This window comes from Fusarium redolens, assembly GCF_020744475.1.
Source record: "Fusarium redolens strain MPI-CAGE-AT-0023 chromosome Unknown BKA55scaffold_6, whole genome shotgun sequence".
NCBI classification, from domain to species: domain Eukaryota; kingdom Fungi; phylum Ascomycota; class Sordariomycetes; order Hypocreales; family Nectriaceae; genus Fusarium; species Fusarium redolens.
This window is the reverse complement of record NW_025763669.1, coordinates 2,393,966-2,415,750: the sequence shown is the minus strand read 5'-3', so window position 1 is coordinate 2,415,750 and position 21,785 is coordinate 2,393,966. Positions and strand designations below refer to the sequence as shown.

At 46.4% G+C, this 21,785-nt stretch overlaps 4 protein-coding genes across 4 annotated transcripts; 3 read left to right on the top strand and 1 right to left on the bottom strand.

The window, feature by feature from the left end:
* Positions 1–3,700: 3,700 nt before the first annotated feature.
* Positions 3,701–6,159, top strand: BKA55DRAFT_507849 (uncharacterized protein; the record flags this gene model as incomplete). The annotated part of the gene is made up of 2 exons (XM_046187368.1): positions 3,701–4,116; positions 4,167–6,159. The coding sequence occupies 2 exons, from the start codon at positions 3,701–3,703 to the stop codon at positions 6,157–6,159; spliced, it is 2,409 nt and encodes an 802-aa protein (XP_046051441.1).
* Positions 6,160–6,660: 501 nt separating this feature from the next.
* On the top strand, positions 6,661–8,092 carry BKA55DRAFT_565298 (uncharacterized protein). Its single transcript, XM_046192530.1, has 2 exons — positions 6,661–6,863; positions 6,914–8,092. The coding sequence occupies exons 1-2, from the start codon at positions 6,846–6,848 to the stop codon at positions 7,961–7,963; spliced, it is 1,068 nt and encodes a 355-aa protein (XP_046051440.1). The 5' UTR covers positions 6,661–6,845; the 3' UTR covers positions 7,964–8,092.
* A 7,785-nt stretch (positions 8,093–15,877) lies between these two features.
* BKA55DRAFT_507830 (uncharacterized protein) lies at positions 15,878–19,703 on the top strand (the record flags this gene model as incomplete). The annotated part of the gene is made up of 5 exons (XM_046187366.1): positions 15,878–16,275; positions 16,467–16,502; positions 16,720–16,971; positions 17,505–17,854; positions 17,908–19,703. 5 exons carry the CDS (start codon positions 15,878–15,880, stop codon positions 19,701–19,703), a joined length of 2,832 nt encoding a protein of 943 aa, XP_046051439.1.
* Positions 19,704–20,329: 626 nt separating this feature from the next.
* BKA55DRAFT_508488 (acyl-CoA N-acyltransferase) lies at positions 20,330–21,096 on the bottom strand (the record flags this gene model as incomplete). The annotated part of the gene is made up of 2 exons (XM_046187438.1): positions 20,330–20,718; positions 20,811–21,096. 2 exons carry the CDS (start codon positions 21,094–21,096, stop codon positions 20,330–20,332), a joined length of 675 nt encoding a protein of 224 aa, XP_046051438.1.
* Between the last annotated feature and the right edge of the window lie 689 nt (positions 21,097–21,785).

Below are 21,785 nucleotides of genomic sequence, written 5' to 3'. Positions count from 1 at the left end.
AAACTACAAGAGTCATAGCCGAGCAATGTCGAATCGGCAATAAGTCCTGTTGTGTGGCAGCTGTTAAACCCCATCCAACCAGGCCACAATAACAAGCCATGAACCATTGGCAGCGCCCACCACCATAGATACTGCTTCTCATTCCTGGACTCGATGGCCTGGGGAAGGAAAACAAGATATCACGTATTCGATGTCCTGCTACAGCTTTATCCAGTTTTGTTTAAGAGCATGTCACAATGTTGGCCATAAACTCAGAGACAGCCGAGAATTTGAATCCAGCTGAGCGTCGTTCAGGCTTATTATTCGTACAGCTTTTCATAGGAGCTTCAACGGGGAAGAGTGGTATGCTGGCAGGGACGGGCAGTCCATGGCGGCTTGGGGAGGCACCGAGAAATGAGTTGAGGGATCCAGATAAAGTGCGAGTAGGACTATATCTCAGCTCCTGTGCCTGATATAACAATTTTCTGCAACTGGCACTTGAAGCGGAACAGGAAGACTATTTTAGTAATCGTGTAATTGCGGCTTAAGTCAAGCTTCGCTACATCTGGAAAATGAGTTTATAAAATGGGGATATCTGAACTGACAAAAGTGCAAACCAAATTCATTAGGTCAAAGGCTGTTGAAGTCGACAGTATGTAGTCACATTAAGGAACATCCGACATGGTTCCCATGGTTCCAATGGACAGACTATCACTAAGGTTGTAAGGGTTGGATCCAATAATAGGCGAAGCCACGTGTAAATAAAAATTGACTTCCAGGGATTCAAGTATATACTTCAATAAGGGGAAAGAAATTTATAGGAACTGGTGGAAAGTACCAGATAAGACTTTATTGTTCCCTTGGATATTGAATGTCTTGAATTCACTTCCAATCTTGTGATGTTGCCAATCTGATAACTTATCTCCTAAGAGCTCAAGGAGCTGCAACCGGGTCACTGTGAGGGGTTATAGCTAATTAAAATGAGTTAAATAAAAAATACCTCTTGCGCTACCTAAATTATATAATAATAGAAGTATTAATAGGTCTTATTATTATAAATTAGTATATTATATATTTTATATTTATATTTAATCTGCTGGCTGTAATACCTTCTTTTTATATTACTACTAATTTTAGTAAAAGTATACCTTTTTTAACCTTTTAACCTTATCTAACCTTACTAAAAGCCCTAATAAGTTAGGCACCTTAAATAATAGCTATAATAGATATAATTAATGCTTTAGTTTATGTATTTTTGCTGGTTTTCTTAATTATTAATATCTTCTTTAGCCCCTAACTAATAAAGCTTTTTTACTTAACTTTCTTAATAATATATATTAAAAAGTATATTTAAAATATACTTCTACTAATCCTCTTATAATCTATATCTCTCTTAATTTAGCTAGGGATTATATAATTAAAGGATATAACTATTAGTAAGTATAATATTAAGAAGGAAGGATTAAGTTAAAGCCTATTAAGCCTCTTAGTAAAGGGGGTAATTATAGCTTATATATAACCTTAATTAATTACCTTAGTTAATGTGATTTATTTTATTATTATAAGTAATAGCTACTATTAAGATAGAAATAATTTTAGTAGTCTTTTTATTAAAAAATAACTATATTAACTAGGCTTATTAGTAGGTTATAGATAGCTTCTTTCTCTTTTTATTAGTATACTTATTGCCTTAAAAAATAGTTATAATAAAAAGTATAAGGCTATTATCCTTCTAAGCTAGTTAATTAACTTAAAAAGAAAGAGAAAAAATAAATTAATAAGGGAAATATATAGAAAAATATCTTAGCTTTTTATTAAGTTATCCCTTAATAAAATAAACCTAACTTTATTAAAGGTATAGTTATAATGCCCTAATTTATTAAGCGCCTTATCCCTCTTTAAGTCCTTATATATATTATAGTTAAGGCAGGCTATACCTATAGCCTTATAGCTATAATTATAAAGCTTATAAAAAAGAGGTAATATTAAAAAGAGGTTATTTATAAAGATATAATATATCTATATTAGTAGTAATTTATATAAGGAAAGAATAATACCTAATATATTACTTAGTAGTAGTAAAGAAGCCCTTTCTTTACCTGCTTACTCTCTCTTTTCTAAAGGGCTATAGCTGCCTCCTTTCTGCCTTAATCTCTTACTTATTATATTATAATTTAAGCCTTTATAGTGCTAAAGCTACTAAATAAAGAAGCCTGCTTAGGCAATAACCTAGATCTTAAAGCCTAGTAGGGTTAGCTTCCCTTTAATAAGGGTTATTGCTATTAACCTGCCTATATAGCGGATTATATACTTATTTATAATAAGATAAAAGCCTAGTTAGAAGAATATAGTTAATACTCTCTATATATAATTAAACTACTTTTTAATAGCTTAAAATACCTTTAGAAGGAGTATATTTTTATTAATCTTAATATAATTAAAGAGATAAAGGTAGTAATAAATTAACTAAAACCTTTAATAAGGTATAAACTTAATAATTAAATATAAAGGGGCTTATTCTCCTAGCTAAGGGGCTTTTTAATAGCTTTAAAGCTTCTTTTCTTTATAAATTCTTATATAAATTAGCATACTAAGCTATATATAAATCTATATAGTAGAGATCCCTTCCTAAGCTAGGAGCTATAACTATTTATAAAGTAGGTTATTCTAGCTATTAACTATACTATTTTTAAGTAAGTAATAAATCTAGCTATTAGTATATTTAATTTATTACTAAAGTAGCGATTTAGGTATAAAAAGCTAGAAAAGATTAAGTAATATAGTAGGCAAATAATTAATATAATAATTGCAATATTGCATAATAAAAGGGTTAAAATTAAAGCTGCGAGATTTATTAGGTAGAAAATTATTAGCCCTAGCAGCCTCCTTGGGGCCTATATAGGGGCCTTTATATTGCTTATTAAAGCTCTTATTATTATAGGAATTAACCTCTTATTATTTATTATAATCTAAAGATATATTTATTATTTTAATTGTAATTAATTATATAGTAATTTAGCTATAAAAGGTTAGAAATTAAAGCTTTTAGTACCCTGCTTATACTGAGATAAAGTAGGGCGGGGTATGGATTGCAGCTCCTTGAGCTCTTAGGAGATAACAAATGGTTGACAATATTCTACGGATGTGCTACCGTACACCAGCGTTACGCCACTTGCTACGCTCAACCCCTAAATTGAAACCTTAGTCCAGTTACAGTACACGGGCTATCGTTAGCCCAATCCAACCCAACGCCTCGTTATCCACACCCATTCCATGAACTCTCCCTGAGGTTTCTTTTTCTCCCTTTCCCCATTCTATCATACACAATATTCTCCCAAACGCAGCGCCTGGCTTTCTTTTCTATTTGTGCATTATTTACACGTGTTTGCACTTCTCTACTTCTCAATTTCTTTGGCTGTCTCTAAAAGAAGCCCGTCACTCCTTCAATCGGCCTCAAGGGGACTTCTTTGCGACCGAGCGATCAGATATCCAAATCGACTAGCAGACGACACTACGTACTTCCTTATGAATTGCATCCCTTGCATCGTTCCGACCGAATTCACTCGTCTCAGTGCCTCAGCTTATCGAGCCATGCACCCCTGATCTTGTCCGACCTTGTTGACCACTTCGTCCTCAATTCCGACACCAAGTTCGATTCACTTCCGCAGTACAACTAATTGATCGCTCCTTCGACCAACCAACTTCAAAATCTACCACCATCATGAAGAAATGGCATCCGCAAAGCCGCCGGTTGTTCGGCGCTAAGCTACGGCCGAGATCTATGATAATAATTGTCTTTGCTATGCTTGCTGCCTACTACCTCCTGTTTGCGCCCAGCACAAGTATCCAAGTGGTCCCTTCCAACTCAAAAGGCTCGGTTTCGCCGCCACCTCCCATTACTGGAAATAGGGAGTCTAATACCGAAGACCAATACGGCGCCATTCACCGAGAACTCTGGGAACTCACGGCTGAGGACCTCAAGGACTGGCATGATCCCACCGATGGCGAGGACCCTAATGATATCGAGCCCGGTTTTGAGACTGATGGAAAGGATAGAGGGTTTGGGGATCTGGGCAAGCTCCAACATGAGAAGGATATGAGAAAAGAATGGAGACACGCTTATTCTGTTACTTCTAAGTGAGTATTGGTAACATCCAAAATCCATACACGGGCTAACATGTTCCCAGCTTCCCCCACTCAAATCTCATCTATGGAAAGACCTTGGCGAATTTGGAGAACCAAGAGGCTCGGCCCGAAGAGTTCAGCGTTGATCTCAAGTTCGACCCAGATGCCGACGTGGAGTACAGCTCTGAAAAGCCAGTTCGCTATGACCCTTACCCCAAGTACAACAGTGCCGCATGGAAGGACGCCGGGTATGCCCAGTACTTTCCTTGCAAGGGTGCAACTGGGGAACCCGTCGAGGATCTGCTTGTCTTTAAAGGCAGGCCTCGCGAATGGCCTCTACCTCGATTTGGTAGTTACGATGCTTTAAATATGGATCCTAACCTATGCTGGGAGCGTGAGACTCGACTTGGCCCCTATGGACTGCATCGTCAGTTCAAAAAAGTTGGCGGTGAACCGCAGCCACTCAACTTCGATAACGTCAACTGGGGTGACCTTCAACGAATTTGCCTCCACAGAAATGCCCAGCGGTTTGATATGAACCGAGAACGTGTCAACGAATATCTTAACATGTACCCCGAAACTGTCATTGGGCCTCAATTACCAGAGGAGCCTCAACAAGTTCAAGAGCCTGCTCAAGCACAGATGGCAAAGCGAGATGTTCCCCTCGAGCCAGAGCCCAAGAGTACCCCTGTCTCGACGAACCCAGGCATCGCGCCTGCCCTGACCAACCCCGAAGCTATCAACCAGTTCGCAAGTCAACAGAAACATCCAAGAAGCCCCAGGAATCCAACAACCGGCTACGTTTCAGAGCCTCGGACTGCTATTCTTCTTCGATCTTACACTGGCAAGGATTACACAGAAAATGACAAGCAAAATATTCGTTCACTAATCTCCGAACTGTCTCTCAAAACAGGCGGCCAGTACGAGGTCTTTCTGCTGGTGCAAGTCAAGGATACAAACCTTCGCATCTTTGAAGACGACGATGTCTACCAGACTGTCCTCTCGCAGAGTGTTCCTCCTGAGTTCCGCAGTATGACAATTCTCTGGAACGATGACATTGTTTGGAAACTTTATCCAAAACTTACAGATCCTGAATCGAAGAATGTCCACACTGCACAGTGGCTTTCTGTTCAGAAATTTAGCCAAGACTACCCACAGTTTGATTTTGTTTGGAACTGGGAGATGGATTTCCGTTTCACTGGTCATCACTATCACCTCTTGGATAAGCTTGGAGAGTTCGCCAAGAAGCAGCCTCGAAAAGGCATGTGGGAGAGAAACGAGAGATGGTACATCCCCACATTCCACGGGGGTTACGACGACGAGTTTCGCCAGGACATTGAGAAACGGTACGGCGATAATGTTATTTGGGGCGCCCCTGAATTTCCATTTATCAACCCCATTGGGCCCAAGCCTCCCGTTGCAAGTCCCAGTCAGGACAACTATGAATGGGGGGTCGGTGAAGATGCCGATGTCATCACTGTCTCTCCCATGTTCAACCCCATTAACAGCAACTGGGTCATTGCTAATCAAGTTTGGGGCTACAATGACTCAACTCACAAGTCTCAAGATATTCCCAGACGAACCACAATCGTCACTCAGTCTCGAGTGTCGAAGAAGCTACTGAACATCATGCACGTTGAGAATCTGCGTGGCAATCATGTCGCCTCCGAAATGACACCACAAACAGTTGCTCTCCTACACGGCCTAAAGGCAGTCTACGCTCCTCATCCGGTTTTCATGGACCGTGACTGGAAGGGCAAATTTCTTAACAAGTGGTTCAACCCTGGCGAGAATGGAGAATGTGGCGGCCGCGGAAGCCCTATGGGCTGGGGACGAGAGCGAAGATATGTTGGTTCAACCTGGTACTACCGGGCGATACCGCCGAACCGACTGTACAACAATTGGATGGGCTGGCATGATACAGGCATCGGTGGCCCGCAGTGGGAAGAGAAGCATGGACGACCATGCTTACCCCCCATTATGCTTCACCAAGTCAAGAATACCGAGCCAACCAGAGATAATCATGAAACCACCTTTGAGTTGGCCTACGGTTAAGCCTTCATTATGGCCTAAGCTAAGGTCTGCTTCGTAGGCAGGCTAATCAGACACGTTGTATGACTGGATATCATTGCTTCTCGTCCGTGGGTCTTTCCGTGTCGTTTTAATGGTGTTCATTGCCATATGTGTGCGACTTTGTATAAAAGACCCTGTTGCATCGTGTTTTAGATATAAGGAGGGCTTGAGAGATGCACGTTTGGGTGTTAGGAGTTTGGAGTGTCCAATTTTTACATATATCAGCCAGAACGTCAAAGTAAACCAGCTTCAGTCCGTGAATTAAGCGTTCTTTCGGTAGAGCTAATCAAGTCGTAAGATGGACTCTGAAAAGCAGCCAGGTATTATTCTTATTTGTGATTCTACGAACGTGTCTTGTTATGACCGTCCTCCTCATCAAGTACAGTAGGCAAGGTAAGGTATTCAGCTCTGGAGAGTTCATCAGAGGTGTGTAATGGCACAGTTCTTGGCCCGAGCTTTTACCGTTCCTTCCCTAATCGTGAACGTCACATCTTCATCCTCTCAGCGATTTCTCACAATATTTCACCATCGACACAGTTGAAATAATTGTTGGTTGTTTGTGGCAAAGGACTCATACTGCCTCGAGACGGCAAGGTGTTCTAAACAAGTGTTATCTCCATGGCAAGTCTGTTGGGTTGTGTAGCGATCATGCGTATTCACCCTATACCATGAGCCCCCCTCCAAGTGTAAGATCTCATTCATCCAAAGATTGCGATTTTAACCTAACAATTATCAGACACCTACGCCAAAGAGGTTTCTTCTCCCAAAACGGGGAACGCAGTCATCGCAAACCCCGGCGACGTTGCCGCGCTTCCAGTCAACTCCTCGCTTTGCCCCCTCTTCTGTTCCTAGGCCGACACAGGCAAGAACCGGCATAGACATTGAAGACGTTGAAGAAGTTGGAGACAATTCACAGGAAACCCTTTCAGAGAGTGGTGATGATCAGATTCAGCCTAGAAAGCATAACTCGATTCATGACTCCATCGAAATCGAGTCTGACGATGCAACTGCGTCACAAGGTGGCAGCATAGCCATTTCAGATAACGAACCAGATGTCATTCTTCCAGGCTCTATGGACCTTGAGATGTCTAACTCTACACCTTCGCCATACGGTTCTTCTCCATTGGAAGAGCGGGAGCCGAAACGGCGAAGGGTATCGAGTTCACCTCGGCGAGAATCTAACACACTAAGAGAGCAGCACAACCCAGCCAACGAATCCCCAGAAGAGGTTTACGAAAGTGGCCACACGCCATCAGAAGGTTCTACACAGAGTATCCAGGATGCCACCAATCTCAATGATGAGTTAAAACCGCTTCAGCAGCCAACCTTTCACGCACCACCGCGCTTCAAGCCCGTTGACGTCGATCCCGCAGTAGATGGCCTCCCAGCAGCATTCTCTCCCCAACGTCGAGGAGAAAAATACATAGCTGGTGGATTAGCTGCCGACCTCCAAGGCTGGCTGTCTGAAGTCAAGGGGTGGGAAGGTGCGGCATCAACCACAACTTTGACCAAGAAAGTGATTATCGAGGAAATTCGACCAGGCCGGCGTATGTACCTAGTAAAGGGGCGGACCGATACATCCGAAGAGAGTAAATACTTACTTGCTGGCGAAGGCAGGTTAACAGGTCTTGGACAGAGGATGCCGGTTATTGTTGGGAGTGTTGTTGATGTGGGACAACCTGTATGGGATATTGTGTTGGATGGGCAAGTTTGGACGGTGGCGTGTGATTGGGGTATATCTGAGAGCGGGAGCAACAGTAAAACCAAACGGTTCTCAGTTGTTTGAGAAGTGGCCTTGGGCTTCAAGAGTGTATCTTGTTGGCATTGGGGGCAGTTATATACAAGGACCTCAAGGTGCGGTGAGTCGCTTTAGAATCGAGCTGCTACAATACATATGGCTCTCTCGTAACCGCAACATGTACCATTACCGAATTTTCGAAACGGAAAAAAACTCTCCCTTCATCAACGTACCCAAGACGGCTTCTGAGCACATACGACCATACCTGCAGTAGAATACGGGATCCCGTCCGCTCTCCCTTAGTCAAGCCTGCAAGGGGCAGATTAGTAGTTGGGTCGGTGACGACCAGCGAATACCTGCTGTTGTATGTCTTTTATTGCTTATTGTTTGGTTGTTTGCAGCCATGAAGTTGTTATTTTTGTCATGGTAATGTATCAAGTGGTTGTTGTGGAGGCTTTCCACTTCCAAGGATATGGATCTATCCTCCCTGTAACAACAGTCACGATGAGAGCGCGAAAGTATTATTGGATCACAGGCTTGAACGGCAAAGCAGCCTGGACGAATCTTCTGGAGGCATATGCATATTGTTCCGGCAACTTTGTCTTCGAGATAAGAGAGTTCGGCGTCGGCCTTCCCCCTTAGATGTATCATATATGGCGTCCTATCGGCTCCATCGATTTTATGACTTGATAACCAGCCGCTGAGTAATTTAAGATGGGTTTACGACGTTTAAACTACTCATATACGATGTGTAAAATATCATATCGCTTTCCTGTCAATAATTGCATTTCTGGTGCAGAGAGCGTGCCATATTCGGCTTTGTCACGGACAAAAGTTGATTTTAAGCATACACATATAGCCAGGTAAGGTAGATATGAGCAAGGTATATTGTTTCAATCTCGATATCGAGCGATCAAGTATATATGTCTTATGCGTTAATGACCGGGACCTGCAGGCGAACGGCTTTCCTCCCGCCTGGTTACGGTATCGACCTTTTGAAACAAACAAAAGACGAATCGATACTCTGATGAAACAGAATGAAAGTTGCCCGCTTTTCCGAAACTCGACTTCTTCTTGTCGTCCAGGCCATTTCCCTCCACTTCATGTTTATGGTCTTTGTCAATGGAATTAAGGTTCACTTGCTTCAGCTCATCTCCTTATACAAAATGCTCGTCAGTGTCCCTAAGGGTAATTCCTTGCCATGGGGGAGTTGGATCGGATGACAAGAGTGGGCATGTGGCAGGGAGAACTGGCTTCATAACACACACACACAAACACACTTGGCCAGGCTCTTGCCACCCGTTACTACCAAGCTAGCAAAGCTGAAGAAGCAGGTTGCTTACGTTCAACATTGCCTGGTGGAGAAAGATTGGCTGCAGGACGCTGACGATGTAAGTGGTGAATAATGAGAAATCTAAACTTTGCCAACAGACACATGGCCATTGTGGTATTTCGCTCCAAAGGCCTCGAAAGAAACAACCGCCTCACTATATCCTCTTGAAAACCCTTTCTAGTAACCCTACTGCAATATCGTCCAAGAGTCTGATGGGGCAAAACAAAATCAGGAGAAGGGGCAGCTCTTCATCATTCAGAAAACTAACAGATGCCATCGAAACCAACCAGAGCGAGCGCATTTGCCCCTTTCTCATGGCTGATCTGAGCTTGGGAAATACTTACCTACAGGCAGCCGCTGTAGCCGCACCGATTCAGCCCACGAAGTGTGAAGTTTGGATCAATCACCCTTCTCGAGGGGCTAGAACTGTTTCTTGGATCCTCAGCTCCCCCACCTCCTACTTCAATTTGGAATATCGGCGCCTTTACTGTCGTACGAACCCTGCCTGCTCAAATCTGCACACCAAAGTTCAGGTCCAGGTAATGGATCAGGTGTGAGCTTGTTTTGTGAGTGGTCGATCTAGGGGTTTCCATACATGCCGATCTTCGTTTTGAGAATTAGCAAGTGGGTTTTCAATGAGCTTGATCCCTGGAAGTTAACGTCAAACAAGATTAGTTGATGGGACGGTTGATCATCAGCAGCCCCGAGAGGTATCCTCTGGACATCTGATGACTTCTTGGAGACTTGATATGTATGTCATGAATCAGGTAGCATGCAGTGGAGTGAGGGACTATCTGGCCTCGATTCGCTGTACTAAACGTCCATTGAAACCTGTCGGTATGTCAGTTACTGGCGTCGTTCTTTGGTAATGAGGTGTTCTGCGTTGCAGATGATTCACGCCCTGTTATGGCCTCTGATGAATCCGTGAGGCGCAAGACCACGGCTCGGGGCTAACAGACAAGGTAGCAGGTAGCAGGTAGCATATCTGCCTGTTGCATCTCCCTTCCATGGCATGGCGGTAGAGAAAGTCGTCGATCTAGAGGCATGGGCTTGATACTGTTCCGTGGTTGCCCGGATCTTGAAAGGGTCTAATAGTATACAGAGGCCATCAACCCCAGCATGAAACACATTTCCAGGGTCAGGGTTCTTGCAAACCATGTTGACGTACTAAACCTAAAATACAATGAAGATGCGAAAACCTTTACGATACAGGCCAGCGAAGGGCTAGTAACGTAGAGAGTTCCTGAAATTTAGTTTTGGTGATTCTTGCTGACAAGGTCAAAAGTCGGATATCCTGATCTTCAAGCTGCATTGCTGCTATGATGGCTCTTGACCAGCCAGGTTTGGACACGGAATCCACCCAACTATTAGTCGTGGTTTATGTCTCAAGCTGCATTGTCCGTGTCGAAAAGCGGCACGGATGCTATTTTGGAGGACACGTGCCTCAAAAGCTTCGGTGTTCTTGCCTTCCACTGCCCAACCTGAAACAATCTCTTCAGTTACCTGCAGATCCTTAGCTAGCGTCGTGACCACAACGGCGTTGGAGGGCTAGAGATCATTTTGTTTGATGCAGTCGAGCCCGGGGCAAGGAGCCGGCAACGCCCAAGACGGTGGATGGAAGGACCTGCATTAGTGCCAGGTCATATCACGATGGGCAAATGACATTTCGCTGCTTGGGAGACTGATTAAGTGGGCGGCATGAAAGCCTGATCTTGAGTTTCCTATCGAGAAGTTTGTAAATACAATGACACTAGCTCGTATCACCATTCACAAAAAATATCTAAGGTCAAGGTATTGTGACTTATAGGTATGCATTGGAATTTAAATGTTTAGACAAATCTGTTGTCGATAAGGTACTTACAGGCGAAACCGTAAAGAGCGAAACTTCAGTTGCTTCCACTGCTCGCAAACTCAATTGCATGGTGTCAGACATGTCCCCTGTTCATATTCATTTTCGGTACTGTATTTATAGGCTGAACGCGCTACTTGGACTTCGGTCCGTCGATGCAGAAACGCGGGAAATCATAGGATTCAAGGATTTCAAACTGAATGTGTGTGAATGTACCGCATCAGACCAGTGGATATCCATTGCTGGGGTACTTCTAAAAACAGAGGCCCGCGTTGTCACCAGATGAGGGCGGGAGATTGGAGGATCTGCAAATGGTGCGCAGAAAAAGGAAAGGAAGACAAAGAATAGAACAATCAAAAGAAAAGACAAGACATTGTTGGCTGTCAAACAACCCCTACCATGACGGAAGGCAGGATGAGCATGGCCTCTTTGTAGGCCATTCTGCAACTAACAAAATTCAGCGTCATGATATGCTTTGTCGGGACGTTGAACCATATGCGGGCGGAACTTAACAGGGGTACTAAGTGGCTGGATGTTGGCCTTGGCTGATTAACCCTGTCTCCTTCGCATGTAGGATTCCTCATCGGATCGACTTTCCGAGAAGTGTCAGAGACGTTTCGAAGATGGACCTGCTACTGTCAATGCAGCTCATCCAAACAGTACAGCATGCCATGGATGAGAGGAGATGACTTCAGCCTGGGCTCTGCGGGCAGCGTAGCCGCGGTGGGCCCCGCGAAGGATTGAACTTGGACTGGATGGGGATTTGGAGGGTCAAACCAGCGCCGCGGCCATGAATTCTAGTCGTAGTCTACCGCGTTTCTGGCGGCGTTTCGTCTCTTCGTCCCGGCTCTAACAAACTCCCGGTTTAGTCTATTTACAGCCGTTCCTCCGCGATGCAGTGAGTGAGTAGGTATATAGTACCTCCATACCAGCACATGTCCCAGGTTTAGGGAGAGGGGGTGTCTGTGTTTGAGAAGTTGGTGGCCTAATGCGAGTCTATTTGAAAATGAACCAACCCCCCTGATGTTGAGAACCCCCGAGATTCAAATTGACACATGAGACGAAAAGTGCGAGCTGAACCAGCGCGCGGATCTATAATGAACCGAAGCGTGTATCAGCAGCTGTCCGTGCTAGCAGCCCGCTCGGTGTGGCTGCACGCTAGCAAATTGACGCGGTTGCGCCATTTCAAGAATGGAATAGTTGGAAACATCTGGGGAACTAGTCTTGTGTATGGTGTGATGGAGGTGGAGGGAGAGATTATTAGAGATGGAGATTCTGGAGATCAAGCAATTTAATTTGACAATTGCCTTAAGAGTGAAGCTCCTCGAGCACGAAGTTAACCAGATTAAGTAACGAGTAATTCGACTGCTGATTCATGATGCATCTTCCAGTCTTCCCATGTAGATGCTAGTTGTTCTGGCTGGTATTCCACTTGGCAAAAACTGTTGATTGAAGTGGAATGGTCTTTTGACTTTGGCTAATGGAAGCTTTATTATCTCGTCGCGTCTAATTTAAATGTAACCATAACAGCTAAATTACTAACCTTATCAGGTAATGTGCCTACCTCTCTGATAGGTACCTATTAGTGAGCTGCTCTTTACGACATTGGTGCTCTCTCTCCTTCCACGTCGGAATCTAAGGTTGTCCTGCTGCAGGAACCAAAAATCTTCAACTGCATTTGTCCACTCCCCAAATACGCCAAGACTTGACCACACCAATATCTATCTAACAATAGAATGGTAGACATGTAGAAGCCGGACCGATGAGACGACACAGCACCTGCAAGCAATTTACCCTGGTTGCCGGCCGTCTTCCATTACAGCGGCTAAATCAGCTCAAGCCTGCGCATACAATGTCCCTGTTGGTATAGCTTCCCACGGACCCGGCTGAAAGCTGAAACTGCTTAGCCTTGCCCTTGGTTGGTGGCTCGATCATTGAGCCTCTCCCTTGAACAGAACCCTTCCCATCCACGATTTTCTGGGCCTACGTCTGTATCTCTATCGCGCTACGACGTCGCGAGCAGATGGCGTGGGGCGTGCTATCCCGACTTGGAACAGCTTGCGACCCCCTGGCTACCTTAGTCTACCTATGTGCCTATTCTTGACTTTCGTCTCTCCGCTGGCTTGTGTTGGCAATGCAGGCAGTCCAGATTGAGGCTAAAACTTCAGGGTTCTAGGTATTCAACACCATCTGGGCCCACAGTGAAGAACACCACGCCGCCTTTGTGTTTCTCGCATGGGCCCAATCAACACGAATGTGCCTGACCCGCCCAGCAAGTTACTCAACAACAGCAAACCAATAGACAATTGTCGGGAACCCCAAGTTCAACGACAACCCAGTTGTCAACTAACAATGCATCGGCCAATGTAACGCGATCGATCCGGGATTCACTAGGTACTAACGTTAGCCAGCATCATCCAATTCGCCTTATCTGGGCACAGCTCTACGTCGCCGCCTTATGCGCAACAGCTATCATCAACACATGTGCCTAAACAACAACTAGTGACCGCTCCAACATCCCTCTCATGAAAAAACGATTGCTGCTTTAGTTCACCTCAGTTAACAGTTCTCAGCCAGATCTTCGGAGACGTTACCTTTTTGACGGGCCAGTCTCGGAGCATTGCCCACAGTTTGTTTTGAAAAACGAACTTATCAGTATCAATGGACGCGGGCACGGCAGCCGACGGGACGACGTCAACATCATGGCCGAGTGCCTGTAGCGGCGGCCATGCGGAGTAGCATAGCTTCTACGGAGAGTACCCTGTGTCCCCTTGTCCTCTTTTCGTCTTATCTTGCTTGGCTAAGATGAATTTTGATGCTGTAAGAGGCCACCCAGAACACTATATCTTTTCTAACTCATCCTGTCCCAGCGCCTGGCCTCGGCATCTCCCGGTTTGAGACATATTTATCATATGCTTGTGCGCGTCCCAGGCTCAGCTACCCCAATGCTGCAACGGTCTTATACCTGCCAATTTTCATTCTGCCAGTGTTAGTGACACCCCAGGCTGTCTAGGTTTGTGACACAACCATGTTTAGGAAGCTTATTAGGCGGCCGAAACCCCTGAACGAAGTGTTCCCGTAATGGGGTATGTGTCAACTTGCAGGTAACATGCCGCTGCGCCTCTCGGCGACCCTCACCGAGCAAAGCGGTTTTAAAAAGGGGCACGACTACTGTTGTGGGATGAATATCCATCCAAGTACTGATTTCAATGTTGGTCTGGAGGTTGGACCGCCTATCCTGAAGCACCCTGGTTGGCTTGGATCTCTCAGCAATGGAATTCATTGACCCTGGTACGGACAATTTATCCCCTTGTGGAGATCATGGTTCGGCCGGGGCTCTCAACGCCATGATCTACACCAACCCGTCATGCTAACCAGCAAGGGCGAGCCGTTGCTCGAAACTGCCGGCAAAACATTGGACAGGCTTGGCTCGTCTGCTTCTCGAATTCTTCAGTGCAGGCTTCCTTGGCGCCACAATGCTAGGGCTGTCCCCGTCCACGTCTCAAAAGTCTGGGACTCAGCAGCCTAGCACCATGACCTGTGACTTGACAGCTACCCGAACGCTTGTTGTTACTTTGGAGCAGCTCGAAAATAGTGGAAGGACGCATCTCTTTAGTCATAATCCAAACGCATGCAGCACCGTGCCTGTGCCACCGGGCTAGGACCGACTGCCGCACTCATAGCCTAGCATAATTACAATGATGATGCTGGTTCCCGCTGCAAGTATACGCTTTGGTTTCTCCTCTTGTCATCTCTATCTCCAGGAATTCCATCATGGACAGCTTTGCTCAACACTTCAATCCTGGCCAGTTTAACCTACTAATTCCAGACATCTCATGAGAGTCCTTGATCCTTGATCCTCGTCTCGTTGATCCACACCCTTCAGCCCTCCGTTCTTGACCCCCCCGACCCCAGTCCCAACCCCAAACGACTACCGTCTTCAGAACCCTACCGGCCACTTCATGCGTTATCCATCTAGTCATAGCTTTTAGCGACCTACATACTTTTCTGTCGTAGTGGATTCGTCTCATCTCTTCCCTTTCCCTTACTTTCTCCCATATTACCAAGCCCTGACATAGCGACTGGGTCTGGATCAGATCTCTTGCCTTCAAGTATCTTCCCTGTCTTCCTCAATCACTAATTAAAGCCTGGGCCTTTAAACAAAGCGGCTCCGATGATCTGAAGCTGAGGGGACCCTTTTTGACAGCGATAGAACAATAAGTAATCCTGGTCCTTGACAAGATCGGCAACCTGAAATCTTCGGTTCAGCGGGTCAGACTCGATCTATCTGACACTCCTGTCACTCTTCTCACCCCTTCACTCGGCGTTGAAAAAAACAAATAGCATCCGTCTGCCAAGTTTCATGTTATTCTGCACCGAACCTAGACCCCAGTCTTCTGGAAGACGTACAAGAAACAGCCGTCCCCCTGACAGTTAAACGAATTGTCTCTCCAATCACTTCGTTTTCATCCTCTTTACTTCGTTCCTTCACCTCTCTGTGGAGTGTCTTCCCATTATAATCGATAATTATACCGGAACGAGGTTGATCCTGTTTCTAGTACCTTTCAACAGTTGTCATGAGATTGTAATCCCTTGAATCTCTACCGTTACCAGAAAGACGACTTCAGATCTCGATGCCGTAACCAAACAAATACACACGCCTATTATCAGTCTTTTCACGGATCAACTGGCGCCAATCTCAGATTCTGACAGTCTCAGAATCACTCGAAGCATTTTAATACGACTTCCCTTCGGACAAGTCTCAACACAGACCCTAATCATGAAGATTGAGTCGATTTTAAATCAGTTCAGCGACCTAGACACGGAAGCGAGAGATAGTCGGGAAAGCCCACAACCTTTCAATGAGCAGAGGGAACAAAGAGGCCCATCATTTTCACTGCCGACTCCGTCACCCGACTCCGCTCAGTCCAGGACACCTAGTGTGCGATCCGATAGTCGAACTCGTACGCCTTGGGATGCTGGTGGCTATTCTCTGCCGAGGGATACTGGCCCAAAGAACTCCTCACGACCTCCTTTCGCGCCGGTGACTTGGGAGGAGCAGCAAAAATCTGTGAGACGGCAGAATGTATCCAATTACCACTCCAGACAAGTATCAATGGATACACCAGCCAGCATAAATCTCCCCGGTTCCACAGGATCATATGCGTTACCAGTCCGGTAAGGAAAAACGAAACCACAGCCCGATGTGGGCATAATAAGCTTGAGGTTGACATTGCTTCAAGTAGAATGCCTTCCACTCCAGAAGTTCATCAAGATGCTTGGACACCGAAAAGGTACCCCTTTTCTTCCATGCTGGTGTATAATCCGGTCGGTAGTCGATGATCTAGTTTGACTAACAAGACTAGCAGCCACAACGAGCGCCGTGCTTCTCAGCACATAAGAAGGTGAGTTGCGACCCTGTCACACTGTTAGTGTTGTTGTTCTGAATGATGTTATGCACACTGGTGGCGAATCGCAGGAGTACACATACTAAAACGAATGAAGATCGAGTCTCTGGACGGAATACAATACGTCTCCGGCTTCAGGAAGCCATAAAATGTCGGACAGCCGCAGCAGTTTCTCGTCTTGTTGCTCATCGACCTTCTCTGCTGGCCATTCGAGATTCTCATCGGTATCTACCATCAACGGGAGCAATGTCATAGGCTCTGGCATCGCTGACTTGGAAGCGAAACTGGAACGCCTTCCGAGGATAACAGCGCCTCTCCATCCAGTAACAGTCGGTTTATCTGTGAAGTCGGACATCCGTCAGCCTACCAATGGTGTTGGATCGTTGTACTCGGGTAGTCCATCTGACGCGATTCTAGAGGCGAGGATGATGAGAAGAAAGCATAACCACTTATCAGAAGATCAAACGTAAGTCAAAGTCTCTTTGTTCCTGTGCAGAAGAATATGGCTGTTGGCATGGGTCGAAGTTCGCTCATCGTTTGCCCCTTGCCAATCATTCAAACCACCTTTCGGTCCCAAGTGGCTGTAGGAGCATGTATGCGTATTGCTTGCTTGCAGCCCCCGAAAAGACAAAGGGAAAAGGAGTGTCAAATTGTCTGGAAAACTTAAGGGGTGCCTCTTTTGCAGTTCGTGGATCACGGACAATGTTTCTATTGTCAGGAGAAAAACGATTGCCTGCTGTAGACGCATCTCGGATGGATTATGTTTAGTCATAAAAGCAGGTCCGTTAAGCGGGAGCAACTCGGCCCTCGAAAGCAGCATTGTCCCACTGCCAACTTGGCCTCGAGCCGGTGAATCACACTGCGTGGTATACTTCTTCTCAGGGAGTCTGCAAAAACTCTTCCACTCATCGAGACCCTCCGTCCAGCTTTCACTCCCCATGTCCTTGCACATTCCCCTTGCTGTCTATTGTCACTTTCAACCTATAAATTTCCCAGCAGGAATATACTGACTCCATTCCTTTTGTTCAGCTATTTGAAGCCAAAAGATCACTTTCTGAATTCGTTAGATCGCGTTCATAAGCGAACCATCTCGGCACCAAACCCCGCCCAGGGCTCTGGTCATTCTTTTCCTCAAGCACCAACTTCTCTGCCACGCCTTACGTCCCGGCACCTCGATCTTCCAACACAACTGTCACCACAGATCAACACAACTCAAGAGCGTCTTGTTATTGAGAAGTATCCCTGGATCAATACGGGAGAGAGCTCCCCTGCCCCTAGTAGCACATCAACAAAATCGCCCTTTGAACCCCAGGAGACTGCGAGGATGCAGTCCGACGGGACTCTCTCAGGTAAAAATTTCTTATTCAGGCTGTCGTTGTTTGAAACCCACTAATAGATGTAGGTGCAACTGGGCAGACAGCGTCCTATGCCAACCCAAATGACCGTGTTATTGCGGCATGCCGTACCCTTGGAAATGTAGCTGTCAACAGTCCCCTCCAGGGTGGTGATATTTGCATGGCAGTCCCTAACTGTACCACTGAGTCAGTTCCTCGCAAGGTCATCTCTCATCTCTTTGGTCGTAACAAGGTCTGCACTCGTCGCATCCCGGAGCGTGTCTGGGTTTGCATGTGTCGCAAGCACTACCAGAGGATTCGCTACCGAACTGGTGCTGAATTCAGCTCGACTCAAATCGAAATGGTGTACGAGCAGATCGTCCGAATGATATTCTGGAGCCGAGGATTGGAGAATGTCAACAGAACTAATCAGGAGGGCATCACCATCCGGTCCTGGACATTCTCGATTCGAAGGCGTGAGGTTAAGCGCCTGGCGGATACGAACAGTCGAGATCTCATCCCTCGCTGGATCACGCAGAGCCTTGGTGAAGGCAAGACGCACGACGAGATCCTCGATGTTGTCGAACGTCTTCGCCAGGAGATTCAACACGGGGGCCTCAAGGAAGTCCCTCCTGTCGAGTTCCTCCCAGAGGTTGCCGATGCTTTCGCAAACCCGCCTGCTCAAGTCCAGGGCCACGACACATCGGCCAGCAGCCAATCCGGCCGTTCGCTGATGGCTGGGGAGGCAGTTCCATCCCCCCTCTCATTCGTCAAGGAATCTTCGCCCCTCGAACCGGTACAAGAAGAGGGATCTATGAGCGAGCATAGTAGCCAGCAATCATCTTCGTCGCCCACGCCTCCCGCTGTTTACAACGGATCTCGACCTGTTCATCACTCCAGATCGTATACCGACGATATGTCCAACCGGACTGCCCCCTACGCATTCGGTTCTCGGTCTCCTCTAGCGAACTCTGGCACCGGGCCAGGCACTGATCGACAACCCAGTCTTGGGTACTATGACAGTCAGAACCCAACAACACCTTCAATGAGCTATTCCAGTATTAATCGTCAGATGCAGGCGCCAATGACCGATCACCGAGGTTCCTGCGATAACGCTCCTTACTACCAACAGACTTATAGCGGCGATCACCACTATGACCCAAATGGATTCGTACTGACTGATAGAAACCCCTCGACCCATACCGCTGCTATGTCAATGGTGGCCAGAGCGGACCGGATGTACAGCACCGCAGGTCATGCTGCTCAAGACAGCCGAGACAACCACCACTTCCTTGCGTCGACAGTCAATTCTCAACTCACGCTCGCCCCCCTCAATTATCCCCCCTACGGGATTGTTCCTTTTCAAGCTCAAGGAGCTGTTTACTCGTATCAAGTTCCAACAGAACGTCATTCTCAGCTTAAAATGAGCGGCGTAGACACCTCGCTGCATACCTCGATGGCAGACGAGCGCCCGTACTCTGATGCTCCGCGTCCACAAACCCACCAGCCCTACTGGTTTTCTGCCGAGACGGGGTCGAACACCAGGATCGGCCGCTCTACGAACCAATACCAGCAGCACACATTGGCTTCCGTTGACCAAACTAGCCTCCGTTCCTCGCGCCAGTGCCCCAAAGAAGAAATTCCAGAGTATGGCGGTGCTGATCTGGTCACTGATGAAGGTGTTCCGATCACGCACCCAGCCGTGGCCTCCCGTTCAAGATACCAACACGGCTATGCATCCATGACTAAGTTCGACGACACTCTCGCTCGAGGCAATTACCAGGCCTATCAGCACAACCTTTCAACCAACGGAGTTGAAGAGAACTTCCACAGTGATCGAGCTTCAGACAGCAATCACCAGTAAGGGATAGACTTCCTGAATGATGGTAGGGAGCAGAAGTCTTTGAGGCCCGGCCTTGTGTGCCACATGCGTAGCTTCATGCTTTACCTCCTTTTTCTTTTTGACACGAGCTGCACGACGATAACGATATTATCTAATTTGCGTTGCTTCCCCGCCTGGGGCAGTTCATCATTGCTGGACTGAAAAAAGTTACTGGCTTGACATTCGTTTACCCCCTTTTTTCTTCTTCTTTTTTTTTTCTTTTTGGTATTTCTGGCCTGTTGTTTAGGTCTGGGCATATCGCCCATTGGAGCACCCCAGGAAGCTCAACGATATAACAAGGCATATTTCGGCATGAGTTGGTACAGGACGGATATTTGCTTGTTGCTGCCGTGATGACAATGATTGCTCCATCGTTTGGGATGGGACTTGCTATTATGGAGATGCTTATGACATAACTTTCACAGCCTTGCTAGTCTAGAGCGGCCGTAACTAGCCAGATAGATGAGAGATAAATGACCCATCTGAACGATATTTCCGATGATGAATCGTGATGAAACTCTGGTTGATGACGCCATGTGATATTCGTTTTTCCCTGTCTGAAATTGAGAATGCTGTGAGATCTACTGATGGGTGCAAAGTCTTGACCATCAATCCCCCCTGAACATGATGATTCCACCGTCCCAGTCCTTCAACTCCCCAACGTTGGCCCTGGCCACTTCTACGTAGCCAAAACGCTTGTAAAATTTGTCGAGCCCACGCAATCCCACCAGCCAAGTGGGAACTCCTGCACGATCGGCCGCCTCCAAGCCATGCTGGAGTAGCAGGGAACCATAACCACTACCTTGGACATGAGGAGAGACCCCAAGGCTAGATAAATACCAAGCTGAACGACGCCGGGGAGAATTGAGTATGTCGGGTTCAATGGTACTGAAAACGCGGTCATAAATACCAAGTCGATGTGAGTCCACATGACGAAGAGGAAATATGTAGGAATGTAGTTTCAGCGCCGCCAACATAATGGGAGCAACCCAAGCGTCTGGACGAGTTAGTGGTTTGATCAGGTTTTGGTTTTCGCAGGGTTCGAGTGGATAGTTCGATAGTTGGCAGAGACAGAATGGAGAGACTTACGAAATGAGAGCCAACGCTCACGGAAAGACAAGGAGTTGTCCGTTATATGCCACCAAGTAAATGCCACGGTCCTACCCTTGGCATCATCCAGCATAGTGAGAACGTAGCCGGGCGTCCAGTAGCGCAGACGAAAGCGCCGAGTTACCCACTCACGAAATGGAGTTGAGTCGGTGTGACGGCTTGGGAACATGAAGTCGAGCAGAGTTTCTTTGTCGAAGCTCTGCATATAGAGATCTGTAGCCACAGTGAGATCGGCAGAGGTGCCGGGACGGATGCGATGGAGCATCTCTGTGGTTGCCATGGGCTTTGATGGCTGTTGGAGGTGAGTATTGATTCTAGCGGTAGGAGCCCAATGCCGGTCTGCTATATAAATAGTCTTGGATCCGTCTTCGGAGAGTTTTTGGAAGATCGACTGCACAGATTCACCGTCCTGGAGCTGCGTATTGGTAGTTTTAGTGGTGTTGAGTTAACTCAGGGGTGTTGCTTTGATGAGGAATCAATAGACCTAGTCACCAAATGATTGGCAAACAATATTCTCCATACAATGAACTTTGGTTTCAATCAAATTGAGAGTTTGCACATCATATAAACAACAATCGACATTTGCAGCTATTTAGGTAAAGCCTGAGGCGGGGATAAGTCGATCGAGCTGCCAGAACGGGATTTACGCCGGGTGAGTCAGTAGTTCATGTTAATTCCGAAAATGTTCGGATTTTATTCTGACAGGTCACGGGGTCCTCTCGCTTACCTGATATCGCGGCTGTTTTCTTTTCTTTTTTCCTTGTGGTGTTGCGGGAAATATTCAACGGCTAGTTATGCAGACATGCACTAGAGCTTCATGAGCTTAATTTAGCAACGACATGCTGAACGTGGAAAGGTAAGACAAGGCTATACCAGTATCAAGAGAGCGAAGGAAGTAGGTACCTTAGTCCACATAGCCTTGCTGGAAGTGACATCTCGTATTCATCGTGGCAG